Consider the following 17,108-nt stretch of genomic DNA (forward strand, 5'->3'; position numbering starts at 1 on the left):
TGGAAGTAATGCTGTCAAGTAGAATAAATGGCGATTTGGTCTGAAGAATTTGTATGGACAGCCAATCAGAAAATAAAATACACTGATTTAACATCAAGTTTTCTAAATTTTATTGAGTTCAAAACAACGAACTTTAATAACATTTATATAAATGAAACTTAAAGGAAATACTTTAAGTACTTTCCTTTATGGCTGGGGCCATAATTATTTATAACATATGAACGGCTTGGGTCAATGTACTATCACCACGTTTTTGGATGACACAAATAGGTGGAACACTAAGTGTTTTCATTAGGATACAGACAGGTTAAGTGATAGGTAAATACTTGGCAAATGGAATGCAACGTAGGGAAATGTGAGCTCATGTATTTGTCAGGAATAATAGATGAGTTCAATAATATTCAAGTGGAGAGAGACTGCAGAAAACTCCATAATTGGGGGAGTTGAGAGACCTTGTGCATAAATCATAAAAAGCTAACATTCAAATTCAGAACTTAATATGGAAGTCAAATAAGTTGTCAATGTTTATTTCAAAAGGAATGAAATACAAATAGGTAAGGCTTGAGTTAGATCACAACTGGATATGGTGAACAGTTTATCTAAGGAAATGTGCACTAGCATTGGACGCAGTGTAAAGAGGAGTCATTCGGTTGAACCTGGGTGTGGAGGGATTACTTTATGAGGACGTTAAGTAGGTTAGGACAGAGATGAGGAGGATTTATTTTTCTCAGAAACCAGAATGGGCTTGAGGGGCTGGGTTGTTCTGTACACCCAATTTTGTGATACACAGATTTCTAATGAGTAAGATAACCAAAGGTTATGGGATTAAGATAGAAAAGTAGATTTGAGCATTATCACATCAGGCATCATCGCATTGAAATGTCTACTGCTGTTCTGACATCTTGTTGTCTTATTTATAAAGATTACAGTCTGCAAGAACTTGCCCATAGAAGCATAAAAATGAAATAGTACAGAAGGGGGCCATTCAGTCCATCTTGCCCATGTTGACCAAAAAAATACTAGAAGCCCTTTCTAATCCCACCTCCTGTACACAGCCCATAGCCCTACAGGCTATAGCACTTGAGTAGATCTAGGTACTTATTAAAAGAGGTTACGGTCTCAGCCTCCACCACCAACTCAGCCAATGAATTCCAGATACACATCAACCCCTGTGTAAAAAGATTTTCCTCACATCCTTTCTAATCCAAATGCCACTTAGCTTGAATATATGACCTCTGGTTTTTGAACTCTCTGCCAAGGGAAATCGGTTCCTTCTGTCCTTCCACCTCTATTCTTTAGCATTTTATATACCTCAATCATGTCACGCATCACCCTGCTCTGTTCCAAGGAAAGCAACCCCAACCTCTCCAAACTGGTCTCATGGCTGCAATTCTCCAGGCCTAGCAATATTTCAGTAAATCTTCTCTGCACTCTCCAGAGCAATTATGTCTTTCCTGTAATGTAGTGACCAAAACTGCACACAATGAGCCTGATCAGAATGTTATATCCTTTAGAGGAACAGCAATTTAGTAAACAGAAACTTCTGGATTCTGAAGTTTAAGTGTCCCAGTGCAGATGCCAGAATTCACAAAATTTCACAGGCAATAAGCAGAAAATACCAACAAGTATACGAGCAAATTACTGCATATGCTGGAATCTGAATTGAAAACAAGAAATGCTGGAGATCACAGCGGGTTAGGCAGCATCCATGAAGAGAAAGCCACCTGAGTTTGAGTCCAGATAACATCTAGACTCAAAACGTTAGCTTGCGTTCTCTCCATGGATGCTGCCTAACCCACTGTGATTTGCAGCATTTGCTGTTTACAGATAATACTAGCAGTTTCTTTGAAATGGCGACCCTAAAATCTGTGCTAACATATTTCTTTAGTTTATTTAACTCTCAAACTTCTCTTGGCATATATAATCCTCTCACTCTCAAACAATTCAGGATTCATCTCATTTCCAACATTAAGTTATTTCATAAATACCCTTGTTTTTTCTGTTCATCTTTCTATTCCCATTGGAGACTCTCTCATTTCCTTTCAAAGAAGTGACAATAACCATAAAGGTCATTGGTAGCAGTTAATAGCTCTACTTATCAGTCAAACATGAGCTAATTTAATAAATAGAGCAATAGGTAAATTACCTGAATTAGAGTCTGGAAAGGATAAATAACAAATACTTGTTTTCTGAAAAACAAAGCAATAGACTTTGATGATATTTCTGCAACTGTTCAAAATAAATAAAAAGGCAGTTTACAGTGCTCGTTATACTAACCTCTTTGTCAGATAGCTTTGCGTGAGGAGGATATATTACCTAGAAAAAGTAACACATTGTCAAAGTAATATTAATGTTTTTACAAAACAAGCCACAACTGCCATGGTAAAACAGATCAAAATACGTTGCATATATCAAAAACATTAGATTAGAATCCCTACAGTATGTAAACAGACCCTTCGGCCCAACAAGTCCACACAGATCTTCCGAAGAGTAACCCACCCAAACCCATTCCCCTATATTTATCCCTGACTAATGCATCTAACACTATAGGCAATTTAGCATGACCAATTCACCTGACCTTTGGATTGTGGGAGGAAACCGGAGCACCCGGAGGAAACCCACACAGACAAGAGGAGAATGTGCAAACTCCAAACAGACAGTCAACTGATGCTGGAATCAAACCCAGGTCCCTGGCGCTGTGAGGCAGCAGTGCTAACCACTGAGCTACCATGCCACCCCACATTAAGAATGTGAAAGAAAATATAGATGAAAATAAAGAACAATTTTCTTATATTAAGACTAAGTATTAATAATTCTAATACTTATCTCCTGGAAATAGTAAACTAAAGTAAAGAACTTCTTTTTAAAAAATCACTCACAGGTTGAGGGCATCACAGGTTATGCTTAACATTTATTTCCCAACCCTAATTGCCCAGAGGGCAGTTGAGAGAACCACATTGCTGTGGGTCTGGAGTCACAAGTAGGCCAGACCAGGTTAGGATGGCAGTTTCATTTCCAAAAGGAAATGAGTGAACCAGATGAGTTCTTCTGATATTGGACAATTGATTCATGGTCATCAGTAGACTCTTAATTCCAGATTTTTTACTGAATTCAAATTCAACCATCTGCTAAAGCAGGATTCAAACCAAGGTCCCCAGAGCATATTCAGGTCTCTGGATTAACAGTCCAGCAAAAATACCACTAGGCTGTTGTCTTCTGCAATATGAAATACTTTACCTTATAATGTATCTCTAAGGAAGGCTACATGACAGTGCACTATTCAGTAAATACCGACATGGGGCATGTGCTCCAGATGTTCTGTCATTAGAAGGACATGTTAGGTTGAAATAAAGATATGGATTCTGTAGTTAGCAGTGAATTAACAGCACTTAAATGTTCATTATACTTACAGCAGTCCAGAACATTTCTGATAGCATTAACATTTTGTTAAGCATTTATTAGACACAGTCAGAACAGCAGTCGACCCGCTACAGGAGATCTACAGCCTGTATGAGCAGGGCAAGTATTTGGGCACAACGCCATTCGGGCGGGTGTTCCAGGATTTTATCTCAGTGACATTTGTGGTATGGTGATATATTTCAAACTCACCATTCCTTCTTCAAATTATATGGGCGTTCCTTCAAGCATTGCTGGGTCAAAATCCAGGAATTCAAGCCAAGCATACACTAAATTGGTTGCAGCAGTCCAATAATGTAGCTCACCAGCAGCTTCTCAAGGGCAGCTAGGGATGGACAATAAATGCTGGCCCAAGCAATGATACTCACATCCCATTAATTAATTTTTAAAAATGCATCTGTTTGAGCAGACTGAAGAACTCTCACTGAGACATTCAGAACTGAAAACTAATTAAATTAAATGGAAATCATCATTAAGAGAAAAGTGAGACAATTAAAATCTTAGTGGTTAAGACTTCTTACTTGTATAAGACACTAAAGCTATTGCATAGCATTAATAATTGTACAACATGCTAAAATGGGCATGATTAATGAGTGCCTTTTGGATAAGGCACACACCTTTTGAGTCTCAAGATGATGCAAGAGCTTATAAAATCAAACAGCAACTTTGGGTTTCTGTGATTAACTATGCATGCATTGGCAGTTGCTGCCTGATTTACCCATCAATGATTGTGAGTGCTACATCAAAATCTGAGCCACTAAGGTACAGAGGGAAAGTCAGCAGTTCAGTCAAAATATGCTATTCTGACACAACAATTGTGGCCTGTTACATAGCTATATCAGCTAGTCGAAGGTAGAAGAGAAATGATTACTGTACCGTACCTTACTGTGTGACTGGGATGTTTAATAGCCACCAAGCAGTTACATTCATAATAAAAATTTATACTTTATTATATCAACAATTACTTGAAAATGTATGTTCAATTTAAATTCATGTATATTAGTCTTGAATTTCATTCAGTGATCTTTTTCATTTATGCATTTTGTGGGATGGAGTGTCTCTGGGTGGCCAGCATTTATTGCCTATCCCTCGTTTTCCTTGAGAAGGTAGGTGGTGGTGAGCTGCCTTCTTGAACCGCTGCACTCCACCTGCTGTGGGTTGACCCACAATGTCCTTAGGGAGGGAAATCCAGGATTTGGACCCAGCGATAGTGAAGGAATGGTGATTTATTTCCAAGTCAGGATGGTGAGTGGCTTGGAGGGGAACTTGAAGGTGGTGGTGTTCCTATGTGCCTGCTGCAAGATGGAAATGATCATGGGTTTGAAAGATGTTGTCTGAGAATCTTTGGTGAATTTCTGCAGTGCTTTTATAGATAGTACACACTGCTGCTAGTAAGTGTGGGTGGTGAAGGGCATGGATACTTCTGGATGTATTGCCAATAAAGCAGGTTGCTTGGTCCAAGAAGGTGTCAAACTTGTTGGGTATTATTGGGGCTGCACTCATCCAGACAACTGGGGAGTATTCCATCAGATTCCTGACTTGTGCCTTGTAGATGGCAGACAGGCTTTGGGGAGTCAGGTGGTGAGTATTCATAGCCTCTGACCTGATTTTGTAGCCACTGTGTGAGCCCAGTTGAGTTTCTGATCAATGGTAAGGGGATCAGTGATGGTAACTTCATTGAACCTCAAGGGTAGGGGAATTAAGATTGTCTCCTATCAGTAATAGTCATAGCCTGGCACTTGTAGGGCACAAATGTTACCAGCCACTTATCAGCCCAAACCTGGATATCGTCCCCATCTTGTTGCATTTGGGCATGGACTGCTTCAGACTGAGTCGTCATGAATGGTGCTGAATATTTTGCAATCATCGGCGAACATCCCCACTTCTGACCTTCTAATGGAGGAAAGCAGCTGAAGTTGTTTGGGTCAAGGACACTTCCCTGAGGAACTCCTACAGAGATGCCCTGGAGCGGAGATGACGGACCTCAATAACCATGACCATCTTCCTCAATTCAGGGATGATTCTGACCACCGTAAAGTTTGCCCCTGGATTTCTATCAATTCCAGCTTTGCCAGGGCTCTTTGATGCCACAATCCACTGAATGCAGCATTGCCATCAAGGACTGTCACTCTTCCTCACCTCTGAAATTCAGCTTTGTTCATGTTTGAACCAAGGCTTGAATGAGGTCAGGAGCTGAGTGGCCTTGGTGGAACCCAAACTGGGTGTCACTAAGCAGGTGGTTGCTGAGCAGGTGCTGCTTGGTAGCACTTTTGATGACAGCTTTCATCAGTTTACTAATGATCGAGAGTAGTCATGGGGTGGCAATTGGTTGGGTTGGATTTGTCCTGCTTTTTATGTACAGGACATACTTGAGCAATTTTCCACATTGTCAGGTAGATGCCAGTGTCGTTACCAAAGGGAACAGCTTGGCTAGGGGAGCAGCAAGGTGCGAGCACAAGTCTTCAGGACTATTGATGGAATATTGTCAGGGCCCGTAGCCTTTGCAGCATCCATTGCCTCCAACTGTTTCTTGATATCGGTTGGAGTGAATCAAATTGGCTGAAGACTAGTATCCGGTATGCTGGGGACCACTGGAGGAAGCCAAGATGGGTCATCCACTTGGCACTTCTGGCTGAAGACTGCTGTGCAAGCTCAAGCCTTATCGTTTGCACTGACATGCTGGGCTCATTGTGGATAGGGGTTTTTGTGGAGCCTCCTTTCTTCAGTGAGTTATTTAAATCGTCAACTACCATTCATGACTGTATGTGGCAAGGCTGCAAAGCTTAGATCTAATCCATCAGCTGTGGGATCCCTTAGCTCTATCACTTGCTGCTCAATGCTGCTTAGCATGCAAGTAGTCCTTTTTGGTGACTTCAGCAGGTTTACACCTCATCTTCAGGTATGCCTGGTGCTGGTTCTCGCATGCTATTCTGCACAATTCAGGGTTCAATCCCTGGCTTGATGGTAATGGTTCAGTGGGGGGGCATGCTGGGCCGTGGGGTTATAAAGTGTGCTGGAATACAATTCTGTCGCTGTGGGCCACTAACAGCATCTCATGGATGCTCAGTCTTGAATTGCTAAATCTGTTTGAAGTCTGTCTCATTTAGCATGGTGATAGTGCCGCACAACACAATGGGGGTTATTCTCAATGTGAAAATGGGAATTCACCTCTACAAGGACTGTGCGGTGGTCACACTTACTGATACTGTCTTGGACTGATGCAGCTGGTATCTTGGTAATGATGAGGTCATGTATATCTTTAGCTCTTGCTGGTGCCCTCGCCAACTGCCGCAGACCCAGTTTAGCCACTATGTCCTTTTGGATCTTACCAGCTCAATCAGTAGTACTGTTGCTAAGCCATTCTTGGTGGTGGACAACAATGCCCCCACACAGAGTACATTCTGTGCCCTGGTCATTCTCACTGTTTCCCCTAAGTGTTGTTCTATATGGAGGATGTTTGTGGTTAATAAGTTGTAGATGAAACCAAAAATGGACAGCAAAGAAGGTTACCTCAGAGTACAATGAGATCTTGATCAGATGGGCCAATGTACTGAGGTCAATGTACACGGTCCTGAGAAGTGTTGCTGAACAAAGAGATCTTGGAGTGCAGGTTCATTGTTCCTTGAAAGTTGAGTTACATGTATATAGGATAGTGAAGGCGGCATTTGATGTTTTCCTTTATTGGTCAGAGCATTGATTGTAAGAGTTGGGAGGTCATGTTGTGGCTGTACAGGACACCGGTTAGGACACTTTTGGAATATTGTGTGCAATTCTGGTCTCCCTCCTACAAGAAGGATGTTGCAAAACTTGAAAGGACTCAGTAAAGATTTACAAGGATGTTGACAGGGTTGGAGGGCTTAAGCAATCGGGAGAGACTGAATAAATTAGGACTATTTTCCCTGAAGCATCAGAGGCTGAAGGGTGACCTTAGAGAGGTTTATAAAATCATGAGGGACATGGATAGGGTAAATAGACAAGGTCTTTTCCCTCGGGGGTGGGAGTCCAGAACTAGAGGGCACAGGTTTAAGGTGAGAGGGAAAAGATTTAGAGTCTAGATTAGAGTGGTGCTGGAAAAGCACAGCAGTTCATGCAGCATCCAAGGAGCAGTAAAATCGACATTTCAGGCAAAAGCCCTTCATCAGGAATACAGGAAGAGAGCCTGAAGGGTGGAGAGATAAATGAGAGGAGGGTGGGGGTGGGGAGAAAGTAGCATAGAATACAATAGTTGAGTGGGGGAGGGGATGAAGGTGATAGGTCGGGGGGGTAAGTGGATAGGTGGAAAAGAAGATAAGCAGGTAGGACAAGTCATGGGGACAGTGCTGAGCTAGAAGTTTGGAACTGTGGTGAGGTGGGGAAGGGGGAATGAGGAAACTGTTGAAGTCCACATTGCTACCCTGGGGTTGAAGTGTTCCGAGGCGGAAGATGAGGCGTTCTTCCTCCAGGCGTCAGGTGGTGAGGGAGCGGCGGTGAAGAAGGCCCATGACCTCCATGTTCTCGGCTGAGTGGGAGGGGGAGTTGAAATGTTGGGCCACAGGGCGGTGTGGTTGATTGGTGCGGGTATCCCAGAGATGTTCCCTAAAGCGCTCTGCTGGAGGTGTCCAGTTTCCCCAATGTAGAGGAGACCGCATCGGGAGCAACGGTTACAATAAATGATATTGGTGGATGTGCAGGTAAAACCTTGATGGATGTGGAAGGCTCCTTTAGGGCCTTGGATGGACGTGAGGGAGGAGGTGTGGGCACAAGTTTTGCAATTCCTGCGGTGGCAGGGGAAGGTGCCAGGATGGGTTGTCGGGGTCGTGGACCTGACCAGGTAGTCACAGAGGGAACGGTCTTTGCGGAAGGCGGAAAGGGATGGGGAGGGAAATATATCCCTGGTGGTGGGGTCCGTTTGGAGGTGGTGGAAATGTCAGTGGATGATTTGGTTTATGCGAAGGTTGGTAGGGTGGAAGGTGAGCACCAGGGGCGTTCTGTCCCTGTTACGGTTGGAAGGGTGGGGTCTGAGGGTGGAGATGCGGGATGTGGACGAGATGCATTGGAGGGCATCTTCAACCACGTGGGAAGGGAAATTGCGATCTCTAAAGAAGGAGGCCATCTGGTGTGTTCTGTGGTGGAACTGGTCCTCCTGGGAGCAGATACAGCGGAGGCGGAGGAATTGGGAATACGGGATGGCATTTTTGCAGGAGGTAGGGTGGGAAGAGGCGTAATCCAGGTAGCTGTGGGAGTCGGTGGGTTTGTAAAAAATGTTGGTGTCAAGTCGGTCATCATTAATGGAGATGGAGAGGTCCAGGAAGGGGAAGGAGTTGTCAGAAATTTAAGGTCAGGGTGGAATGTGTTGGTGAAGATTTAGATGTGTTGGAAAAGATTTAGAGGGGACCTAAGGGGATTTTTTTCACACAGAGGGTGGTACATATATGGAATGAGCTGCCAGACAAAGTGGTGGAGACTGGTACAATCGTGACATTTAAGAGGCATCTGGATGGTATATGAATAGGAAGGGTTTAGAGCAATGTGAGTCAAGTGCTGGAAAATAGGACTAGATTAGGTTAGGATATCTAGTTAGCATGGACGAGTTGGACCGAAGGGTCCGTTTCCGTGCTGTACATCTCTGTGACTCTGAGTACCAATTCCTCAGCTGACTGAGGATGGTACGTGGTAATCAGGAGGTTTCCTTGCCCATGTTTAACTAGAAGCCATGAGACTTCATGGGGTCAGCAGTCAATGTTGAGGACTCCCAGGGCAACTCCTTCCCAACTGCACACCACTGTGTCACCACCTCTGCTCGGTCTGTCCTGCTGCTGGGATAGGACATATCCAGGGATGGTGACAGTGGTGTTAGGGACATTGTAAGGTATGATTATTCTGTGAGCATGACTATGTCAGGCTGTTGCTTGACTGGTCTGTGAGACAGCTCTCCCAAGTTTTGACTTTGGTCCCCAGATGTTAATAAGTAGGACTTTGCAGAGTCGACAGGGCTGTTTCTGCCGTTGTCTTTGTTTTTCCAATGTCTGGGTTAATGTCAGGTGATCCATCTGGGTTTCATTTCTTTGAGACTGAGTAGCAATTGTACAATGAAATGGCTCACTAAATCATTTCAGAGGGCAAGTGAAAGTCGATTACATTGCTGTGGGTCTGGAGTGACACATTGGCCAGACCAGGTGAGGAAGGCAGATTTCCTTCACTGGAGGTCGTTAGTGAACGTGATGGGCTTTTCCGACAATTAGCAATTATTTCACGGTCACCAGTAGATTCTTAGTTCCAGATTTTGTTTTATTGGATTAAAATTCCAACCAAAGTCAAACCTGGATCCCCAGTACAATACATGGGTCTCTGCTTTTCCAGCACCACTTTGATCTAATCTCTGGATTAACAGTCTAGTGATAATATCATGAGGCCATCGCCTTACCATGATTAATTTGTCTGCAATGAGTTCCCTCATATTAAAAACAAATAAATGCCTTCATATCCTTTCCAAATTGCTGCACCCAGAACTCAACACAATACTCCAGGTGACGACACATTAGTGCCCTATGCAAGTTCAACAAAACCTCCTTGTTCTCGTGTTCTGCACCCCAATCAATAAACCACAGGACGTTGCATACTTTATTAGCTACACTCTCAATCCATCCTGTCATCTTTAATAATTTGTGGACATATTCACCCAGGCATCTCTGCTCCTGCACATTCTTTAGAATTGTATAATTTAGCTTATACTGTCTGTCCATGTTATTCTTACCAAAATGCCTCATTTGATATTGCACTGCATTGAACTTCATCTGCTATCTGTTTGCTATTCCATCAACTGACTGTCTTTCTCAAGTTCTGTACTATCCTCTTCTGACTGTGGAGGTCAAGTCATTAAGTATCTTTAAGACAGAGATAGATAGCTTCTTGATGAGCAAAAGGATTCTGGATTATGGGTCTGGATTATGGGGAGAAGGCAGAAAAATATCAGCCATGATCAAATGGAGTAACAGACTGCTCCTAAATCTGATATAATCCTCACAGGTCATATTGCTTCCATCTTCTGTATCATCTACAAACTTTAAAATTGTGCACAGTGAACCAAAATCTAGGTCATTATGTCAGGAAATTCAAGAATCCAACACAGACTGCTGAAGATCACCAAACCTTCTAATCAAACTGAAAACATCTACCAACAAACACTCCCCTACTTCACAATTTGCTCGGGAACATGACCATGACATTGTGAAATTTAATATTAAGTTTGAGAGTTAGAAACCAGCACTAGAAACCAATTATAAGTAATGATAATTACATTGGAATTCGTGTTGTGTTGGCTGGAGTGGACAGGGAAAGGAAGCTAACAGAAAAGGTTAAGGAACAATGGCAAGCATTAAAAAAAATCATGACTTATATAAAGATATAACTTAAAGAAGAAGAAAACTTTTAGCAAAGGTATAAAACCAATTGTAGTTAACCAAGCCAGTTAAGAATTGTATCAAAATTAATGAAAAAAAAACAATGTGGCAAAGATTAGTGCAAAATCAGGATTGGGAAAGTTTTAAAAGCCTATTTGGCCTTTATTTCCTTGTTGGGCAGTCTAGGGTCCAAGGGCATAATCAGAATAAGGGCTCACCCATTTAAGAGATATGGGGGGATTTCTTCTGAGAGTGATGAATCTGTAGAATTCTTTATCATACAAAGCTGTCAAGGCTGTGGCATCAAGTACATTCAAGGCTGAGGTAGACAGATCTTTAATCTTTCAGGGAATCAAGGGTTATGAGAATAAGGAAAGAGTAGAGGATTATCAAATTGGCCATGATCTTGTTGAATAGCAGAGTAGACTTTGTGGACCATGGCCTACTTCTTCTTCTACATCTTATGATCTTACTCTTTGTTTGTTGTTACTCAGCCAATTTCTTATCCATGTTACTGGTTTCTATTTTATTCCATGAGCTATAACTTGGTTCAGAACTTCGTTGCGCGGCACCATATCGAACGTCCATGTGGAATGTAATAATAGCTTTGCCATCAAATCTCTCTTACCCCTATAAAATGTCTAACAATTTCATTAACCATGACTTTCCCACAAGAAATCCATGTAAGGCATATTTAATTAGCTTGCATTTGCCCACGTAAAGTCACTACAGAGTCAGAGATATACAGCACGGAATCAGACTCTTTAGTCCAACTCATCCACGCCAGCCAGACATCCCAATCTGACCTAATCCCATTTGCCAGCATTTGGCCTATATTCTTCTAAACTCTTCCCATCTATATACCCATCCAGATGCCTTTGAAATGTTGTAATTGTACCCATCTCCACCACTTACTCTAGCAGTTCATTCCACCCTCTGTATGAAACAATTTAGCCCTCAGGTCCATTTTAAGTATTTCCCCTCTCACCTTAAACCTATGTCCTCTAGTTTTAGACTCCCCCACCTTAGAAAAAAGACCTTGGCTCTTCACTCTACCCATGCTCCTCATGATTTCATTACCCTCCAAATGGCTGTTCATTCAGTTATTAATTCTACAAGCTCCCTCAACAAAGTGAAAGTCACCTTAGTCCCACAACACCACACACTGCTGTCTCATTCTTTAAAAAAAAAAGAGGGCTGATGGTTAATTTAACCCAAGGGTCACCCACACTTCTGGTCAGATTCAAGGTTGAGAATTTGCCACCATCATGGTGAAAATGAACCCATTCTGTTGCCATTGAAAGTACAGCTAACCGATCTATAATTGCTTGGCTTATCTTCACATCCTTTTTGAATTAGGATGTAAAGTTTGCAGTTTACAAAGCCTTTTGTACCACACATACTTAAATAAAACTGAAATATTATGACACATGCTTCTCCAAGTTCCACTCCCACCCCCAGTATCTTTGGATATCATACTCCCTTCTTAAATTTAGGGAACACATTAGAGATTCATTTGTAGCTTGCTCAATCCTTGCAAAAGGGATGGCAATTACATTACAGCACAGTACAGGCCCTTTGGCCCCTGATGTTACGCCAACCTATGGAACCAATCTGCCCGAAACGTCGATTCTCCTGTTCCCTGGATGCTGCCTGACCTGCTGCGCTTTTCCAGCAACACATTTTCAGCTCTGATCTCCAGCATCTGCAGACCTCACTTTCTCCTCAAGGAACCAATCTGAAGCCCATCTAACCCACACTATTCTATTTTAAATACCATTTTAAAGCATGAGCATTAAATTATACTTTCTAAAAATACAATTAACATGTGAAAACTATTGAAGAGTTGAAATTTGAATTGAGAAATCTTATCTTCCTTTTGTAATTAGTGTATGTTAGTACGTCAGTACAACTCTTAAGACACGATCTTCAACTGATTTCTTATAAAAAGGCTTCTTCAGGCAGTTGATCACTGATTTTGTGTAACTGACTCAAAATGTAGTAGATAGAGAAATTCATTTTGTGAGGAGCATATGATATCAAAGCATATGATATCTTAAAAAACATAAATGTGGATAAATCCCCAGGACCTGACCAGGTGTACCCTAGAACTCGGTTTTTAAGGAATTTAAGGAAGTGATTGCTGGGCTACTTGCTGAGATATCTGGATTACTGATACTCACACGTGAGGTGCCAGAAGACGAAAGGATGGCTAACATTGTACCACTATTGAAGGTGATAAGGAAAAGCCAGGGAACTATAGACCAGTGAGCCTGATGTAAGTGGAGGGCAAGTTGTTGGAGAGAATCCTGAGGGACATGATGTACATGTATTTAGAAAGGTAAGGACTGATTAGGGATAGTCAGCATGGCTTTGTGCATGGGATATCATGTCTCACCAGCTTGATTCATTTTTAAAGAAGTAACGGAGGATTGATGAGAACAGAGCAGTGGACATGACCTATATGGACTTCAGTAAGGCGTTTGACAAGGTTCCTCATAGACTGAGTAGCAAGGTTAGATCTCACGGAATACAAGAAGAACTAGCCATTTGGATACAGAACTGGCTCAAAGGTAGAAGACAGAGGGTGATAGTGCAGGGTTGCTTTTCACACTGGAGCCTGTGACCATTGGCATGCCACAAGGATCAGTGTTGGGTCCACTGCTTTTTGGCATTTATATAAATTATTCGAATGCAAGCATAAGAGGTATAGTTAGTAAGCTTGCAGATAACACCAAAATTGGAGGCGTAGCTGACAGCAAAGAAGGTTACCTCAGAGTACAATGGGATCTTGATCAGATGGGCCAATGTATTGAGGAATGCAGATGGAGTTTAATTTAGATAAATGTGAGGTGCTGCATTTTGGAAAGGCAAATCCACTATATTTTGGGTCAGTTACATCAGTAATCAACTGGCTGAAAAAGCCTTTTTATAAGAAATCAGAGCAAGATTGATATACTCTATGGTAAGGTCCTGGGAAGTGTTGCTGAACAAAGAGATCTTGGAATGCCAGGTTCATAGCTACTTGAAACTGGAGTCTCAGGTAAATAGGATAATGAAGAAGGCATTTGTCAGGCTTCCCTTGATTAGTCAGAGCAGTGAGTATCGATAGGAGCTGAGAGGTCGTGTTGTGGCTGTACAAGAGATTGATTAGGCACACTTTTGGAATATTGTGTGCAATTCTAGTTTCCCTCCTATCGGAAAGATGTTGTGAAACTTGAAAGGATTCATAAAAGATTTACAAGGATGTTGCCAGAGTTGGAGGATTTGAGCGATAGGTGAGGTTGAATAGGCTAGGGCTGTTTTCCCTCAAGCTTCAGAGGCTGAGTGACCTTCTAGAGGTTTGTAAAATCATGAGGGGCATGGATAGGGTAAATAGACAAGGTCTTTTCCCTGGGGTGGGGGAGTCCAGAACTAAAGGGCATAGGTTTAGGGTGAGAGGGGAAAGATATAAAAGAGACCTAAGGGGCAACTATTTCACACAGAGGGTGGTACATGTATGGAATGAGCTGCCAGAGGAAGTGGAGGAGGGTGGTACAATTGCAACATTTAAAAAAACATCTAGATGAGTATATGAATAGGAATGGTTCAGAGGGATATAGGCCAAGTGCTGGCAAATGGGAGTCGATCAGGTTAGGATATTTGGTCAACATGGATGAGTGGGATCGAAGGTCTATTTCCGTACTGTACAACTCTATGACTCTCCGATTTTTAAAAAAAGAATAGATTTTACTGTCTAATCAGTCAAAAATCAAAAGCTTTCAATTTTCTTCAGTATGTTTTCTTTAATACATGTTAACAAAGCGGCTTAACGCTTCAAACACTGATGCCTTGTGCTCTATTGTATTGTTCCAGATTGAAAAGTGTTTTCAGAATCAGTAAGCCTTCGTTGATTGGATTTTAAAGATTCTACTTGTCAATCAAATTTAAAGTTTTGCATTTCGATAGTCATCTCAACGTACGAATAACTATTCTGCCGAGTTGCTAATTAAACCAAGCAGAGGCTTTTTTTTTGAAATTCTATCTGACACATTAAATGTGAAAATTGGCATCGGGTGTACGTTTCGCTTCTTATAAAATTGTTTCGAAATTAACCGCTCGGACAGATACAAATCTACAAACCAGCTGTTGCGCCCTGGATTCACATAACAAAAAATCTGACTTAAAAACATTTGAAATTGCAAATAACACAGTTAGTTGCAACAGTTGAAAAATGGCCTAGATCTCTGGTAACACAAAGAACAGCGTCGGTACTGTCGCAAGATACACAGCCGTCTTCGCATCAAAACAAAAGGAAAAGTTAAAAACGCAATTCACATTGATCACCAAAGATCAAAACCTACTTTCTGATGCAAGTAATTAGCTCGTTCTTCTTTTAAAAACGTATATAAATAGATTTTCTGGGATTTACATAAACTCACTTCGACAGCCTGCCCCAGTTCCAGGTCGAAGCCGACCACGCAGATACAGTGAACCCAGGCAGCGAACCTGTCCCATGGCAGAGATGGCGACCTGTCAGGATTACACAGGTAATCTTGGTTAGGAATGACCCTCTGTAACAGCTCCTCCAGGTCATCACTATCACCTGTCAAAGCCTGAAGAGCCATGTTATGCTCTCAGTACAACCCGGACCGAGGAGACGACGTTGGCGGTGACGCGTTACGTAGATCGGTTGCGTGTTACGTCAGCCAAACGTCTAGCGATTTGTTTGACGGAGCTGAGGTTTCCCCAACTGTCAATTTTTGAAGGGATTCCACCCTTTACTGGATTGGTGACACACATGACGAAGAGATGGTGATACATAAAAGTGAATTCAATTAACAACAGTAAAAGAATTAATGACGGCGACAGCATGTACTTGAATCTCGATAAACTTGCCGCGATTTTTCCGGCCGATATACTCGGTTCCTTTGGTTGGATCAGGCCAACGTTCCGTCTGCTCGCCCTGTTTGGCTAAACCTGGCCGGCTCACATTTCCTACCTGTTTATGTTTGGTTCATTCTCCACGTCAATCAACCGCTCAACGCATCCACCGGCGGGCTCAGTTGCCCGCCGAGCGCACATCTCCATTGGCGGTCCTCAGCGTACCGTCTGGCCGCTATTGGTTGTCGTGCTGTCAATTAGCGGCAGCCGGCGCTTCCGCTGTCAAGTTATTGCCTATGCGGTGAAGCTATGGCGGCTTCAGTGAGTTGTGGGGGACGTGTTACAAGCTTGGGTTCGGTGGAGGGCAAAAGCACAGGCGAAGAATAGTTCCTATTTTGTCCCGCAACGGCAACGGCCGCAGGTGTCGAGCGAGCTGGCCTGCTTTCAACATCAGTTGCTTATCAAAGGCGGGGTGTGGGGTTTCCCTTCAGATGTGGATCGGGAGCACCTTGAACCGTGGTCTTTGATCGAAAGGATTTGTTTTGATTTCGGGTCATAAGTTCACGACTTTGGACTCAGTGATCAGGATTCAGTCAGGCCTGAGGCCTAGTTGTTAACTCTGCTTTCTTTGGTTCTGACAGGACGTGTTTTCGAGAAGATAAGGTGGCGGTTCCATTTCTTTTTTCCGCAGTAACCGTTGAGGGCCGCCCCCCATTGCCCACAGGAGGACTTGTGATGTGCGAGTTATTCCTGTAAAGCCAGCTTTTAACGTGTCCGACTCAAATTCCGCGATAACCTTGTCGGACTAAGAGGGGCAAAAACAGCACTAATTCTGACTGCACACCGACGATTTTATCTTCAGTCAGCTACGCGTGTCCTTAAGTGTCTGAGGCTGATAATTCTTCATTTTTATTTTTACCGTTGTCAAAGCTAGATGACGGTATATAAACACCGACCTAATGGACTAATCTCAACGCACAGATCTGCAGGCAAGGACAGAAGATGCGTCGAGTTGTTTCTGATTTATTGAGATGGGTGTGTTAGCGGATGAAAGATGAATCTCTCATTTTGTACAGAAAGCGCTTGCGGATGTTGTGTGTAAATATTCTCATTTATATATAAAGAAGGTTGTTTTCCATTTCTAATATATTTTGAAAAGACATTGTCGCTCTGGATCAGGAAGTGGATCAAGGCGAGTTTCCTCTCTTGACTTTGACTGAGGCTCGTCACCAGTCCCATATGCCTTCAGCACTAGCCATCTTCACCTGTCGGCCAAACTCGCACCCTTTTCAGGAGCGCCATGTCTACCTGGACGAACCTGTCAAAATTGGTCGATCGGTGGCACGTTGCAGACCAGCCCAAAATAACGCCACTTTCGATTGCAAAGTCCTTTCCAGAAACCACGCTCTCATCTGGTTCGACCACAAAACAGGCAAGGTAAGGGCGAAC

General features: G+C 42.6%; 2 protein-coding genes across 26 annotated transcripts in view; one reads left to right on the forward strand and one right to left on the reverse strand.

The window, feature by feature from the left end:
- dennd6a (DENN/MADD domain containing 6A) overlaps positions 1–15,439 on the reverse strand; it is a 128,764-nt gene extending 113,325 nt beyond the window's left edge. For 2 of the 4 annotated variants that reach the window (XM_087994345.1, XM_043708166.2), the window contains exons 1-3: positions 15,218–15,437; positions 2,278–2,316; positions 2,147–2,189 (exon numbers count right to left, since the gene is read on the reverse strand). In XM_087994345.1, the coding sequence (XP_087850471.1) occupies positions 2,147–2,189; positions 2,278–2,316; positions 15,218–15,403 (268 nt within the window). In that variant the 5' untranslated portion in view covers positions 15,404–15,437. Of the gene's footprint in view, positions 1–2,146; positions 2,190–2,277; positions 2,317–15,217 lie in introns of all 4 variants that reach the window. The other 2 variants (XR_015759398.1, XM_043708169.2) reach the window with 2 other exon arrangements.
- A 382-nt stretch (positions 15,440–15,821) lies between these two features.
- The window catches only part of slmapa (sarcolemma associated protein a), a 258,658-nt gene continuing 257,371 nt past the window's right edge, over positions 15,822–17,108 (forward strand). For 3 of the 22 annotated variants that reach the window (XM_087994338.1, XM_087994344.1, XM_043708157.2), the window contains exon 1: positions 15,865–17,096. In XM_087994338.1, the coding sequence (XP_087850464.1) occupies positions 16,899–17,096 (198 nt within the window). In that variant the 5' untranslated portion in view covers positions 15,865–16,898. Of the gene's footprint in view, positions 17,097–17,108 lie in introns of all 22 variants that reach the window. The other 19 variants (XM_043708139.2, XM_087994335.1, XM_087994341.1 and 16 more) reach the window with 15 other exon arrangements.

The sequence above is a fragment of the Chiloscyllium plagiosum genome, unplaced genomic scaffold (genome assembly GCF_037043375.1).
Source record: "Chiloscyllium plagiosum isolate Xiang-an unplaced genomic scaffold, Cpla_swu_hap1 HiC_scaffold_14, whole genome shotgun sequence".
In the NCBI taxonomy this organism is placed as follows: Eukaryota; Metazoa; Chordata; class Chondrichthyes; order Orectolobiformes; family Hemiscylliidae; genus Chiloscyllium; species Chiloscyllium plagiosum.